The sequence below is a fragment of the Chiloscyllium punctatum genome, chromosome 38 (genome assembly GCF_047496795.1).
Source record: "Chiloscyllium punctatum isolate Juve2018m chromosome 38, sChiPun1.3, whole genome shotgun sequence".
In the NCBI taxonomy this organism is placed as follows: Eukaryota; Metazoa; Chordata; class Chondrichthyes; order Orectolobiformes; family Hemiscylliidae; genus Chiloscyllium; species Chiloscyllium punctatum.
In genome coordinates, this window is record NC_092776.1 from 16,305,034 (window position 1) to 16,319,130 (window position 14,097).

At 42.5% G+C, this 14,097-nt stretch overlaps 1 protein-coding gene across 4 annotated transcripts in view; it reads left to right on the top strand.

Moving 5' to 3' along the window:
• cfap43 (cilia and flagella associated protein 43) overlaps window positions 1-14,097 on the top strand; it is a 107,751-nt gene that overhangs the window by 66,100 nt on the left and 27,554 nt on the right. For all 4 annotated transcript variants that reach the window (XM_072557272.1, XM_072557273.1, XM_072557274.1 and 1 more), the window contains exons 20-26: window positions 1,103-1,228; window positions 2,404-2,508; window positions 2,668-2,784; window positions 3,993-4,196; window positions 10,036-10,242; window positions 11,340-11,429; window positions 13,786-13,866. In XM_072557272.1, coding sequence (XP_072413373.1) covers window positions 1,103-1,228; window positions 2,404-2,508; window positions 2,668-2,784; window positions 3,993-4,196; window positions 10,036-10,242; window positions 11,340-11,429; window positions 13,786-13,866 — 930 coding nt within the window. The remainder of the gene's footprint in view (window positions 1-1,102; window positions 1,229-2,403; window positions 2,509-2,667; window positions 2,785-3,992; window positions 4,197-10,035; window positions 10,243-11,339; window positions 11,430-13,785; window positions 13,867-14,097) is intronic.

Sequence of the window (14,097 nt, forward strand, 5' to 3'; positions counted from 1 at the left end):
ACCTTCTATCACACCTTCCATGTAACTTTGCATATTATAAATTGTTTAGGTTAGGGAAAGCAAGTAACTCTGTAACAGCAGTTACACGAGAGCTTGTGCTACACAAGAAATTCTAAGGAAGTTCTGTTTTAAAAGGGGACCCAGTTTCCAACAATGTAGGCTGAGATATAAATGCATCCTCAAAGCAAGTCAGAGCAAAATCTACCCAAACATCTCCACTCAGACAGTTATGGAATTTTGGAATTCTCTGCCTCAGGGCTGTGGGTGCTCTATTGCTGAATATATTCAAAGCTGAGATCAATGGATTTTTGAACACCAAGGGATTACAGACGTTTTTACTTTACTCATCGCTGGCTATGTCAGCATTTATTGCCCATTCCTAGTTGCCCAGAGGGCAGTTAAGAGTCAACCACATTGTGGTGGATCTGGTGTCACATGTAGGCCAGACTAGGAAAGGATGGTAGCTTCATGCCCTGAAGGATAGTAGTGAACGAAGTGGGTTTCTCTGACAATTGACAATAGATTCATGGTCATCACTCCAAATTCCAGATTTTTATTGAATTCAAATTCCACTATCTGCTATGGCTGGATTTGAGCCTGCATCCCCAAAACATGAATAGTCCAGTGATAATACCTCTACGCCATCACCTCTCAGTCAAAATTGCTGTGAATGCTGTTATTGGATTGGTAGAGCAGGTTTAATGGGTGTATGGCCTACTCCTTCACTATATATATATATATATATAAGAAAAAGTTTCAAAGTGATTAAATTTCATTGAGTATTGCAAGAATTTGACCAGCAGTAGATTATCACGTTGCCATTTGTCATTCAGATATCTGGGCTTCAATTACCTATATGCACTTCAATGCAAGTATTTCAGATTTTTGGTTGTCATTTCAAAGTCTTTGCCTTCAATTCCTCAGCAAACCCATGAAAGCCAGCAACTTCCTGGCTTTGATCACTGCATATACCATAGCTGTCTAACAACAGTGCTCTTGAAGCAGCCAGGTTGTAGCTGAACACAGGATCGGCTCTCATCACTAAGCACTCATTTTAAAATCTTACTTTAAAACACTTAACGTATCATTGAATTTTCCTTAGATAAAGCGGATGATGCTTGAAAATGAGAATGTGCCTGAGATTGAGCGATTAGAGCACCACGAGTTTAACCTTGATCTGAAGGAACAGAAGAGGCTGCACTCAGAGGGAGAGGAAAAAGTGGCCAAGGTACACTGAGATTTTAACATACAGAATATTGCTGTAGTAGCACTGCATGGATGTAGAAAAAGCACCTTGTCAGCATTCACTTCTTGATTTAACATTGTTTTTGAAATTAATAACTTCACTTCATACAGATTATGGCCATTTCTTCTGCTACAAAGGTAACTAAAGAAAATTCAAGTCCATATACTTATGTGAGGGCTTTCACTTAACCATAAAAATCAATGCTACTGATTACAATATTTTCTAATGAACTTGTTCAGGGATGTTAGTACACATCTCTGGAGCAGGTGAGATTTGAATCTTGACTCCTAACTTAGAGGTCGGGAAACTACCACTGAGTCCTAAACCTGACTGATTACTTTAGCTTGTTCTCTTTTTATCTAGAAATGTTATCACACAGAACCAAATGGCTTTTTATCCTACCAGCACATCATTGGTATTTTTCACCAGTTATCTACCACCACTAAATCGCCCATGTTTTCAATTAATCAAATTATATGACCCTACTGACTACAATTTAAAATTATTTTCTAATCACCGTGTTCAAAGATGTTATTACACATCTTAGGAGCAGGGAGTTGAAACTGGATTTCCTGGATCAGAGGAAGGGTCACTACCAGTGTGCCACAAGAACTCATTCCTACTGATTCTTAGCTTCTCATAACTACACAATCAATTCAAACCCAGTTAGCTCTCAATTAATGTATCTATTATATTTTCCCTCATTCTGTTAGGTCTCAAGCATTCCTGCAGATCATATTTGATGATAACATCACTCAGTTTGATACATTGCTCATTGAAACCAAATAGGCTTCCTATATAGCTGTAGGTTATTATCGCAGCAAATTCCACCCCAATTAATGCTCTTTGCAAAGACTGACCATGTCATCAAGTTTTTGATTTTAATCATTCCTATCTCCTCACTTTATTTTATAAATCACTTTGCGCAGAGGGCATTTTATGCATAGGAACAGAGCATTCATTCGCAGCATGAGAGAAATTATTTTCACCTACTAAAAAGTTATGTTCTATATTACAGAAAACAAAAAATTGAATTATTTGAACCTAGAGTTCCGACGAAGAGTTGTATTGAACCAGTATAATTTGTACATCATCTATTCTCTGTGTTAATCAGTTTTTTTGGGGGTCTGCTTACTGAATAAAATTTAATTCAACAGGTTCGTGAGACGATTGAGATGGAAAACCTAGCCAACCAATACCTACGTGAAGTGATTAAGAGAGAATGCTGGGACAACATGTCTGTGAAAGGGCGAACTCTGGAGGTAATGATTAGAAACTGCATAAAACTTAATCCTCTTAAAAACTATAGAATCAGGGAGGGAGTGTTAAGATAATAGAGTGAAAGGTTTCAAAGGGAGAGTTGATGGATGAGTGAAAGATCCTTTTGTTTCATCTCGTTTTTTCCCTTGTATACCTTTCAGGCTTTTTCTTCAGGATTGGCAGTGACCAATTACCCAATGAGGGAGCGCAGCAGTGGTGAGCTGGAGCTTCTTAAGAAGGTCATGCAGCAGAGGACAATTGAATTGATTGACCTGAAGGTACTCTTCCTGAATACATCCATACCACCATGACATTTAGCTGAGTGTTGAGTTTACTTGAAGTAATATATCTCAGTGCATTCGGAGAGTTATAACATGATGTTTTATATTACCAAACACTTCACCTAGAGGTCCTCAACCTCAGAAATTTAATGCTTACAAAATGTTGAGAGATAAACCCCAACATTTAATCTGTGCCTCAGAATGTAACCATGTGAAGGATGAGTTAAGAACAGAAGTGTTACTTTTAAATGTGAAGACTCGATTTTTTATAACCTTTTCATTCCTTAATGGGATATGGGCATTTGCATCAATTTTCCATCGATAATTTCCCTGGAGTATTCTGCCTTCTTATCTGATGCAGTCCTTGGGTGTAGATAGAGCCACAATGTTCTTAGGGAGGGAGTTCCAAGAACTTGACCCAGCAATACTGAAGGAACAGCAATATATTTCCAAGACAAGATGATGTCTTTGAGAAAAACTTACAAAATTTGAGAAAAACTGGTGTTCCAAGTATAGGCTGCCTTTGGCCTTCTAGATGGTTGCAATCATGAGTTTGGAAGGAGGCTGGGTGTGTTGCACGTTGTAGTTGGTATACATCGCTGCCACTGTGCATCAGTGGTGAAGTGACTGATTTTTGAAGATGGCAGCTGGAGTGTCAATCAAGTGGGCTGCTTTATCCTGAATGGTATCAAAGTTTTGGAAGAGTTGTTAGAGCCAAACTTTCCAGGCAGGTGGAGAGTGTCCCATCACACTCCTGACATGTGCCTTGTGGATTGTGGACAGGCTTTGAGGAGCTATGACTTATTTGCCACAGAATTCCCAGGAAATGAAGATACTCTGGTATTATAGTGATACTGCAGGTGGATGTGCCAACTCACTGGGTCACCAAGTGACTGAGTGTAGGTTTATGCATTTGGGTTATGTCTCATTATCGAGGCAGAGGTGAGAGTGAAATCTATATTTCACCCTGTGAGACTTACTAAATATGAAAGGATGCTAAAACCATTAGTTTGTGACAGTGCCAAGTATGGCATTAGTACATAATTCCTTGTAATGTGTCATATTTCCACTTCACAGCCAGTCACGAATTATAAGAAGAGGTCAGGAAAATATAGGTTGAACTTTAAAGAGTCAATACTTAATAGGAACAAATGCACTGAGGCTTGATGTAGCAAGAATAGGTTTCATCCTCGCTGTCCTTACAGGCTCGAAAAGATATTGTTGAGACACCACCTAAGAAAGAAGAGAAGGAGGATGAGGAGGCTGAAGATGAAGAGTCAAAAGAGGAAGAGAGTACAGCATTGAAAGGCAGCCTGACCAGCGAGTACGGTGTGGTAAATCCTTACTTGTATAAACAGTTAGAGCTGCATACAAAGGATGAGAAGATTAATCAGATCATCCTGTTACAGGTGAGAAAACCGTATTCAATATATTTAAACAGAAAAATCTTACTGCAGTATTGTTTTTCCTTTATCACATAGCCCATCGATTCCATTTTCATCCATATGTCTTTCCAATGACCATTTAAATGCCCGTAGAGTTGGTGAGTTTGCTATTGTTGCAGGCAGGCCATTCCTCGCCCCTACCTCTCTCTGAGTAGGGAAACTATCTCTGACATCTGTCCTATGTCTATCACCCCTCAATTTAAAGCTATGTCCTCTCGTGCTAGCCATCACCATCTGAGGAAAAAGACTCTCACTGTCCACCCTCTCTAACCCTCTGATGATCTTAAAAGTCTCAATTAAGTCTCCTCTCAGCCTTCTTCTCTCTAACATAAACAGCCTCAAGTCCCTCAGCCTTTCCTCATAAGACCTTCTCTGCATACCAGGCAACATCCTATAAATCTCCTCTGAACTCTTTCCGAAGTTTCCACATCTGTCCTATAATGTGGTGACCAGAACTGTATGCAATACTCCAAGTGCGGCCACACCAAAGTTTTGTAAAGCTGCAGCATGACCTCATGGCTCCGAAGCTCAATCCCTCTACTAATAAAATCTGACACACCTTATGCCTTCTTAACAACCCTATCAACCTGGGTGTCAACTTTCAGGGATCTATATATGTGGACACCGAGATCTCTCTGTTCATCTGCACTACCAAGAATCTTACTATTAGCCCAGTACTCTTTATTCCTGTTGCTCCTTCCAAAGTGAATCACCTCACACTTTTCTGCATTAAACTCCATTTGCCACCTCTCAGCCCAGCTCTGCAGCTTATCTATGTCCCTCTGTAACCCACAACATCCTTCGTCACTATCTGCAACTCTACCGACCTTAGTGTCATCCGCAAATTTACTAACCAATCCTTCCATGCCCTCATCTAGTTCATTTATAAAAATGACAAATAGCAGTGGTCCCAAAACAGATCCTTGCGGTAAACTACTAGGAACTGAACTCCAGAATAAACATTTCCCATCAACCACCACCCTCTGTCTTCTTTCCGCTAGCCAATTTCTGATCCAAATCGCGAAATCACCCTCAATCCCATGCCTCTATATTTTGTGCAATAGCCAATCGTGGGGAACCGTGGGCGGCACGGTGGCACAGTGGTTAGCACTGCTGCCTCACAGCGCCTGAGACCCGGGTTCAATTCCCGCCTCAGGTGACTGACTGTGTGGAGTTTGCACATGCTAAATTGCCCATAGTGTTAGGTAAGGGGTAAATGTAGATGTAGATGTAGATGTAGGGGTATGGGTGGGTTACGCTTCGGCGAGGCGGTGTGGACTTGTTGGGCCGAAGGGCCTGTTTCCACACTGTAAGTAATCTAATCTAAAAAAAAATGCTTTACTGAAATCCATATACACCATATCAACCGCTTTATCCTCATTCACCTGTTTGGTCACCTTTTCAAAGAACTCAATAAAGTTTGTGAGGCATGACCTACCCTTCACAAAACCGTGTTGACTATATCTCTAATCAACTTATTCCTCACTAGATGATTATAAATCCTATCTCTAATAGCCTTTTCCAACACTTTACCCACAACCGTGGGCGGCACGGTGGCACAGTGGTTAGCACTGCTGCCTCACAGCGCCAGAGACCTGGGTTCAATTCCCGCCTCAGGCGACTGACTATGTGGAGTTTGCACATTCTCCCTGTGTCTGCGTGGGTTTCCTCCGGGTGCTCCGGTTTCTTCCCACAGTCCAAAGATGTGCAGGTCAGGTGAATTGGCCATGCTAAATTGCCCGTAGTGTTAGGTAAGGGGTATGGGTGGGTTGCACTTCAGCGGGGCGGTGTGGACTTGTTGGGCCGAAGAGCCTGTTTCCACACTAAGTAGTCTAATCTAATCTAAAAAAAAACGAAATAAGGCTCACTGGTCTATAATTACCAGGGTTGATTCTACTCCCCTTCTTGAACAATGGAACAACATTTGCTATCTTCCAGTCTTCTGGCACTATTCCTGTAGACAATGATGACATAAAGATCAAAGGCTGTGCAATCTTCTCCCTGCCTCCCAGAAAATCCGAGGATAAATCTCATCCGGTCCAGGGGACTTAAACTATTTTCACACTTTACAGAATTGCTCCTTATGCACCTCAATCCCATCTATTATCGTGGCCTGTATCTCAGTATTCTGCTCTACAACATCATCTTTTCCCAGTGTGAATACTGATGAAAAATATTTACTTAGCGCTTCCCCTATCTCTTATTCCACGCACAACTTCCCACTACTATCCTTGATTGGCCCTAATCTCTCTCTAGTCATTCTTTTATTCCTGATATACCTGTAGAAAGCCTTACACTTTTCCTTGATCCAGTGACTTCTCATGTCCCCTCCTGGCCTTCTTAGCTCTCTCTTTGGGTCTTTCCTGGCTAACTTGTAACTCTCAAGCACCTTAACTGAGCCTTCATGTCTCATCCTAACTTAAGCTTTCCTTTTCCTCTTGACAAGAGCTTCAACTTCTTTAGTAAACCACAGCTCCCTCGCTCGACAACTTCCACCCTGCCTGAGAGGTACATACTAATCAAGGACACGCAGTAGGTGTTCCTTGAATAAGCTCCGCATTTCAATTGTGTCCATCCCCTGCAGTTTCCTTCCTCATCCTATGCATCCTAAATCTTGTCTAATTGCATCATAATTGCCTTTCCCACAGCTATAACTCTTGCCCTGTGGTATATACCTATCCCTTTTCATCGCTAAAGTAAACATAACCGAATTGTGGTCACTATCACCAAAGAACCCCAATTAACCAAGAATCCTAAACCCTCCCCTCCTGCACCATCCTTGTAGCCACGTGTTCAACTCCTCTCTCTCCCTATTCCTCACTAGATGTGACATGGGCAACAAACCCCCCCACCCCCAACACAAGTGGAATACTTGTTGTTGAGGGGAACGACCACATGGATTCTCTGCACTACCTGCGGGTTCCCTTTCCGTCCCCTGACAGTAATCCTCATTTACCTTCTTCTTGTACCTGAGGTGTAACTACCTCCCTGTAACTCCTCTCAATAACCCCCACCGCCTCCTGAATGATCCAAAGTTCAACCAGCTGCAGTTCCAGTTCCTTAACACTGTGCCCTTCCCATAGATGCAGTCAGCAGGGACACAAGTGATGACCCTTACCTCCCACATTCTGCAGGAGGAACATTCAACTGCCCTAACCTCCATTCCCATTATTCTAAATTCCCAATGAGACTACTGAAAACTTCCCATCAGGCCCCTGGTCCTCGCTGTCACTCCTCCCATTGCAATGCCACCAAAAAAAAAGAAGTTGCATTCAGCAGCAGTCACATATCATCCAAAGTCCCTAAAAATGGCTAATATCAACAAGATGCATGTCTGTAAATTGTCTCTCACCTGGGACATGACAATCCCATTGGCACAGAATCTCTGTAGACTCCTCTGCAATTTCATGAAATGGACTGGAGGGTGCTGACACCACTTCAAAAGCAGCAGTGTCATGTTCAATCCTCAGTCCCTTGCCCTTCCTGTCTTCAACTTTCAGCTTACTCCAATCTGATAATATGTACAGTAACCCAGTCTCTGTTCTATTCTCATAGACAGACTTCAACACCAGGATCTGTTGGAAGACTGCCAAACAGAAAAACTGTTTCATTCATAGAGAATCTTGCTTATTTCCTCTTTACACAATTGTTTTTGTGTATTCTGAACAAACCACAGAAGCACACAGCCTGACCAACTGCAATTCACTTTCTATTTACCCTTTTGCTTCTGAGCTGTTCAACCTCAGATCATATGGACATTCCTTGGAACAATCTGGAAATGAATTAACCCTCTTCAGCTCACTTTGGTCCTAAAGGAACATAACACAAAAGGAATGCCAGGTTTTTTACCCAATACATGGGTCATTACATTGATATCTGGTCAGCGTGGATGGGTTGGACTGAAGGATCTGTTTCTGTGCTGTACATCTCTATGACTCTATGGCTCATTTTCTAAGTAGTAATAGGAAGGGAGGCAATATGAGACTAAGTGGATTGCATATATTCTTTGAAGGCATCAGCTTGATGGACCAAATGACCTTTGATCTGCCTTCTACTGTTCCTATCATAAATATATTCTAGTGGAAGCTCCTTCCACGCTTGAGCAGAGGGTGAAGCCCATCAAGTGTAGAAATAATTTCTTAAACACTCATATAAGATATCTACATAATCAGTGTCAACAACATTGCAATCTTCTGCAATGTATGGACTCTGTACTCCACCTGTGTTCCTACTATAACACTTGTTGTAACATAAATATTACAGGCTTGTTAATAGAGTTACCAATCACTCTCCCTGAGTGAGGGTACTGGGCACTGCAAGAGAGAAAGTCACTGGAGTATTTCCATGGTGCCTCAAGTACTTAGTGCATGATGTAAAAGAAATTAACAGGTCAATATCATATAAGAAGCTATTAAATAAGTTCAACCCTTTCCTCGCTCCCCTCCCATGGCAACCCTAATTCTGTTGTAAAACTAACTTGAGGCTTAGTGGCCAACAAAAGGAAGAATGTAACTCTCAAAGAAGAAAGCAAAGGTTTATATTATAGGTTTTTTTGAATCTTCAAACCACAAAATGTGGGAATCTTTTTCAGCCTTTTATCTGTTCAACCTGTGATGTAAGTTACCTTCACATTATGGTTTTGATAATTGTTCAGCATCACCTAGGAGCATCAAGTGAGCAGTAGAAATTATGATAAAGCAGGGAAACAGCATTCAATGAGCAGCTGTGGTTTCAGTGCAGATGCAGAATCAACAGTTGCAGTTGTCTGCTTTGTGCCAGGCCTCTTCCAACATACTCTAGCCCTCACCCTTCATAATAACACCAGTAACTTCAGAATCATCTTCCACAGCATTGAAGGTGGACAAAACAGAACAAGTGTCATTAGCAATAGAACATAGAGCATAGAAAAGTACAGCACAGAACAAGCCCTTTGGCCCACGATGTTGTGCCAAGATTTAATCCTAATATAAAATATAGTAACTTAACCTACACACCCCTCAATTCACTGCTATCCATTTGCATGTCCAGCAGTTGCTTAAATGTCCCCAATGACTCTGCTTCCACCACCACAGCTGGCAACACATTCCATGCATTCACAACTCTCTGCATAAAGAACGTACCTCTGATGTCTCCTTTCATACCTTCCTCCTAATATCTTCAAATTATGACTTCTCATATCAGTCAGTCCTGCCCTGGGGAAAAGTCCCTGGCTATTGATAATCACAATGTCTCTGTGCTTCACTCTGTCATTTCTGATATCAGTGAGATTCAGGTGAGATCATTCAATCAAATCAGGAACCGAAATGATTCTCCACTCAATCCCTGACATGCCACAAATTTGTATGAACTTCTGGAAAAACAAATATGCATTTTGGCACATGGAGTGATGTGTCCCAAATATGAAAATAAAGAAATATCAAGAATCTAACATTCAAATAAGTTCTCATTGAAAGGATAATACCACCTGTGTCAGTGAGGTACCCCCTCAATACTGATCCTCTAACAGTGCAGCATTCACTCAGTACTGAACCTGCGACAGGACAGTGCTCCTTCAGTACTGATCCTGCAACAGGGCAGCACTCACTCAATACTGACCCTCATACATTGCAGTGTTTCCTCTGGACTGTGTGGTATTGATTTGCTGGGTCCAAAACAAGCCATGTTAGTAGCCCAGGCCCCAACATCTCCATCTTTGCTCCATCTATCCATTGTGAGTGTATACAGCATTAAACCGACTATCACCATTCAACTCTTGTTATTCACATAAAATTTGACTTTTTACTATTACTCTCCTCATCTTAAGGACGTAATTTACAACATAAAAACTGCTTTCAACAAGGAATTTGATGCAACCTACAAACAAAAAGAGGTGGAGATGGCTCGAGTGAAAGACCGAACCATGCGGATCTTGGAAATCATGCAGCAACTAGACATGGATGAGGAGGTCTGGCTGCCCACAATGAGCAACAAGGAGTTGCCTGAGCGAGAGTTTGAAGTCCAGGATTCTGAGGTAATACCTGGACTGTAGGAGGGCCACACCTCATCCTGACTTTTCATCATGTTTTCAAAAAAATTGTTCTCTCTGTGCTTTCTCACATTGGTACTGTGCCCACCAATCAGGGCAGTTACCAGGCAGGGGGACCTAGTGCTGGTTCTGTTAATTCACAGACAGTACACTGAAATCAGAGTCAATCCTTCCACTACAAGCCCTTCCATGTGGAAAACCTGCCATCTCTCAGACTTTTATTTTTAAGGAGCCCCAACCTTAACTGAATTTCCATTTCTCCATCCACTTGAACCTTAATTTGAAATCATGTTTTTGATCACAAGCACCCCTGAACAGATAGACACAGAGAAGCTGTTTCCTCTGCTGCTTGGAGGTGGGGCTGTGTGTGGAGGGCTGCTGGTGGTGATGGTGGTGGTGGTGGGGGGCAGGGGAAGGTGAAGAGCCCAGAACGCAGGGCAGAACCTTACAATTCAAGCGAGGTCGTTCAGGGGTCATGTCAGGAAGCACTTCCTCATACAGAGCGGAGTGGAAATCTGTAAGTTTGTCCCCCAAATACCTGGTGAACCTAGACTCAGAGAAAGATGTGAAAACTGAGATTGATCAGTTTTTATCAGTTAAGGGGATTAAGGCAGTTTGAACAAGGATAGATAGATATGTTATGATACAGATCAGCAATAATCTATGTACTGGCCAAATAGGTTTGAGGGATCACATGGGGCTTCTCCCAGTTCCTCGATTTCTGATCAAACACTGCTCTCCGTGTTGAAGGTGCAGGAGTTTTTGGGGGGCAGGGTGGTTTATGGATGGTGGGGGTGTTGGTCTTGACAGTTTCACAGATCTGGTGCCATGGTCTGCTATGGTCTCGACCTGGTGTAGTTGTTGCAATAGCTGGCATCAATCTTGTATGTACAGTAGATTGTAGCAGCTGCCTGATGCTGAATATGATTCTGCAATGCTGTTGCATACTTATGGTTCTTGGGCCTGTTTGGATTTTGAAGTGTCACTGCCAAAGCTGCTGTATTATTGTTTACCAGTGCAGGTTTCCAATGAATCTGATGAGTTCCAATCAACACCCAATGAGTTTGTCTCTTTGCCTTTAGATTACAGCAGAGCGCTACCTCACCCCAGAGCAAAAACGTAAACTGGAGGAAGAGTATAAGGCTGAACAGCTGCGGCTACTAGCTGCTAAGGTACCTAATAACTCATTATGAGTGTGAGTTTAAGGTGGGATGTGGGTGGGGTGATGAGGGGTTTTGGGTTATTGTTTGAACAGGCAGGCTCCTACTAGCGAGCTTCACTGCTGCAATGTCCTAAACTGAGAATCCATCATAGTCAGCCAAGACCCAGCACAGATTACTACCTATTGCAAAGCCATACTTTTCCTTTCAGTTATTGTGTATTGTAAGGCATAGGGGTTGAGAATGAGACAGACATGAGCTGTACAGCTGACAATGAGACATATACGAGTCGAAGAGTGTGGTGCTGGAAAAACATAGCCAGTCAGGCAGCATCCGAGGAACAGGAGAATCAACGTTTCAGGCATATGCCCTACATTCAGCTGTGCTTTTCCAGCACCACACTCTTTGAGTGTGATCTCCAGCATCTGCAGTCTTCAATTTCTCCTCCACTGAGTCATACACAGACCATGTAGGAATTTACACTGAGATACGCATGGGTCATACAGGAGCTGACACTGAAACATAAAACAGGCTGTATAGGAGCTTATGCTGAGAAACACATGGGCCATATAGGAGGTGACACTGAGAAACACATGGGCCATATAGGAGGTGACACTGAGACACACATGGGCCATACAGGAGCTGACACTGAGATACACACAGGCCATACAGGAGCTGACAGTAAAACACAAAACCAGTCTGTATAGGAGCTTATGCTGAGATACACCTGAGCCATTCTGGAGCTGACACTGAGATACACATGGCCTGTACAGGTGCTGTCACCAAGACACAAGAACAGGCTATTCATTACCAGAGAAACTTCTGTGTGGGTGTATGGTATAACAATTCCAATGTGTGGCGCATGACTCTGCAACAGCTATATTTTAATGGAGTAGAGCATTAGTGATTAATATGTGATTAACCTGTTAATGCGGTCTTTAGATAAAAGTGAAACAGAGGGCACAGATTGCTGATAGTGCAGGAATGTCTAAGAAGGGATAGATAGAGAAGATAGAATGGAGATTTAACAGTATGCTACTTGAGCTGGAGGATCTGAGCTGAGAGGAAAACTTGGATTGGCAGGGCCTACTTTACTTCGACCAGCAAAGGTTCAGACGGGACTTAATAGAAGTGTATAAGATTTTAACAGGCATAGATGGAGTGCATAGGGAGGCACATTTTTCCATTAGTAGAGGGGTTAATAACCAGAATGCATAGACTGGGACTTTTTTCACTGGAGCTTAGGAGGTCGAGAGGTGACCTGATAGTTTATAAAATAATGAGGTGTATAGACAGAGTTAATGGCAGTTGTCTTTTCCCTAGGATGGGGGATTTCAAGACCGGGGACACATTTTTAGGTGAGAGGTGAGAGATTTAAAAAAGACGAGAGGCAATTTTTTTTAACGGAGGCTGGTTCGTGTGTGGAGTGGACTTCATGGGGAAGCAGTGGATGTGCTTACAATTAGGATAAGTGCATGAATAGAAAAGGTCTGGAGGGATATGGACCAGGAGCAGGGAGGCGGGACTAGTTTAGTTTGGGATTATGTTCGGCATGGACTGGTTGGACTGCAGGGTCTGTTTCCATGCTGTATAATTCTTTGGCTCTATTTAAACTAACAGGTAGAAGACTAAGAGAAGAAAGTGGAACTCAGTGATTGAAAAGGTGGTTGACTCAGAAATTCTTGAAATATTTAGATATTCACTTGTGTTGCCATAATCTCCAGGGCTGTGGGCCAAGAGCTAGAAAATGGCATTAGTGTAGTCAGATCTTTGTTGATTGCCATGGATACAATAAGCCTCTACTTTGCTGTAAACATAAATAAGTCTATGAATTTATAATGAGATTGAATCCTGCTGAAGAGTCCCAACTGAAATGTTAACACTTCTTTCCAAGCTTGAGGATGCATTTGCAGCATCTTCTGTCTGCCTCTCTGCCTGTGCCAATTAGTAATCCCATGTGAGCTAAACCTTCATAAACCTCAAGACTGTAACGAAGATATACGCTAAAATTAGATTAGATTAGATTACTTACAGTGTGGAAACAGGCCCTCCGGCCCAACAAGTCCACACCGCCCCGCCGAAGCGTAACCCACCCATACCCCTACATCTACATCTACCCCTTACCTAACACTACGGGCAATTTAGCATGGCCAATTCACCTGACCTGCACATCTTTGGACTGTGGGAGGAAACCGGAGCACCCGGAGAAAACCCACGCAGACACGGGTAGAACGTGCAAACTCCACACAGTCGGTCGCCTAGGTCATGATTCCTTCCTGTGTACTGAGTGCAGTTCACTCATAAATCTTTCCTCACACGGTTTTAGTGTGAGTCTGTGTCAATGGTGTTTCCTTACTCTGTTTCCCAGGCTGACAACTGGAGGGAGCGTGCACTGAAAGACATGATGGGAGGTGTCCTGGAAACCAAGAAATCAGACATTCTGAAAATGGTGAGATAGTCAGCAGCCTCCTGATAGTAATGCATTTCCTGGACACAGAGTGGATACTCAGAATTTACTTTCAGATGGTGGATCCAAAACATGTCATTCAGGTGATAACGCTGGATTAGGGAAAGTACCTGTGGTTTCAGTTATGTTCCTCGTAAACAATTGGCACTGGAATCTCTTCACCTGTTCCAGCAGTCACAGCTCCCATTCTAAAACTGGAGACGGTACTCACTA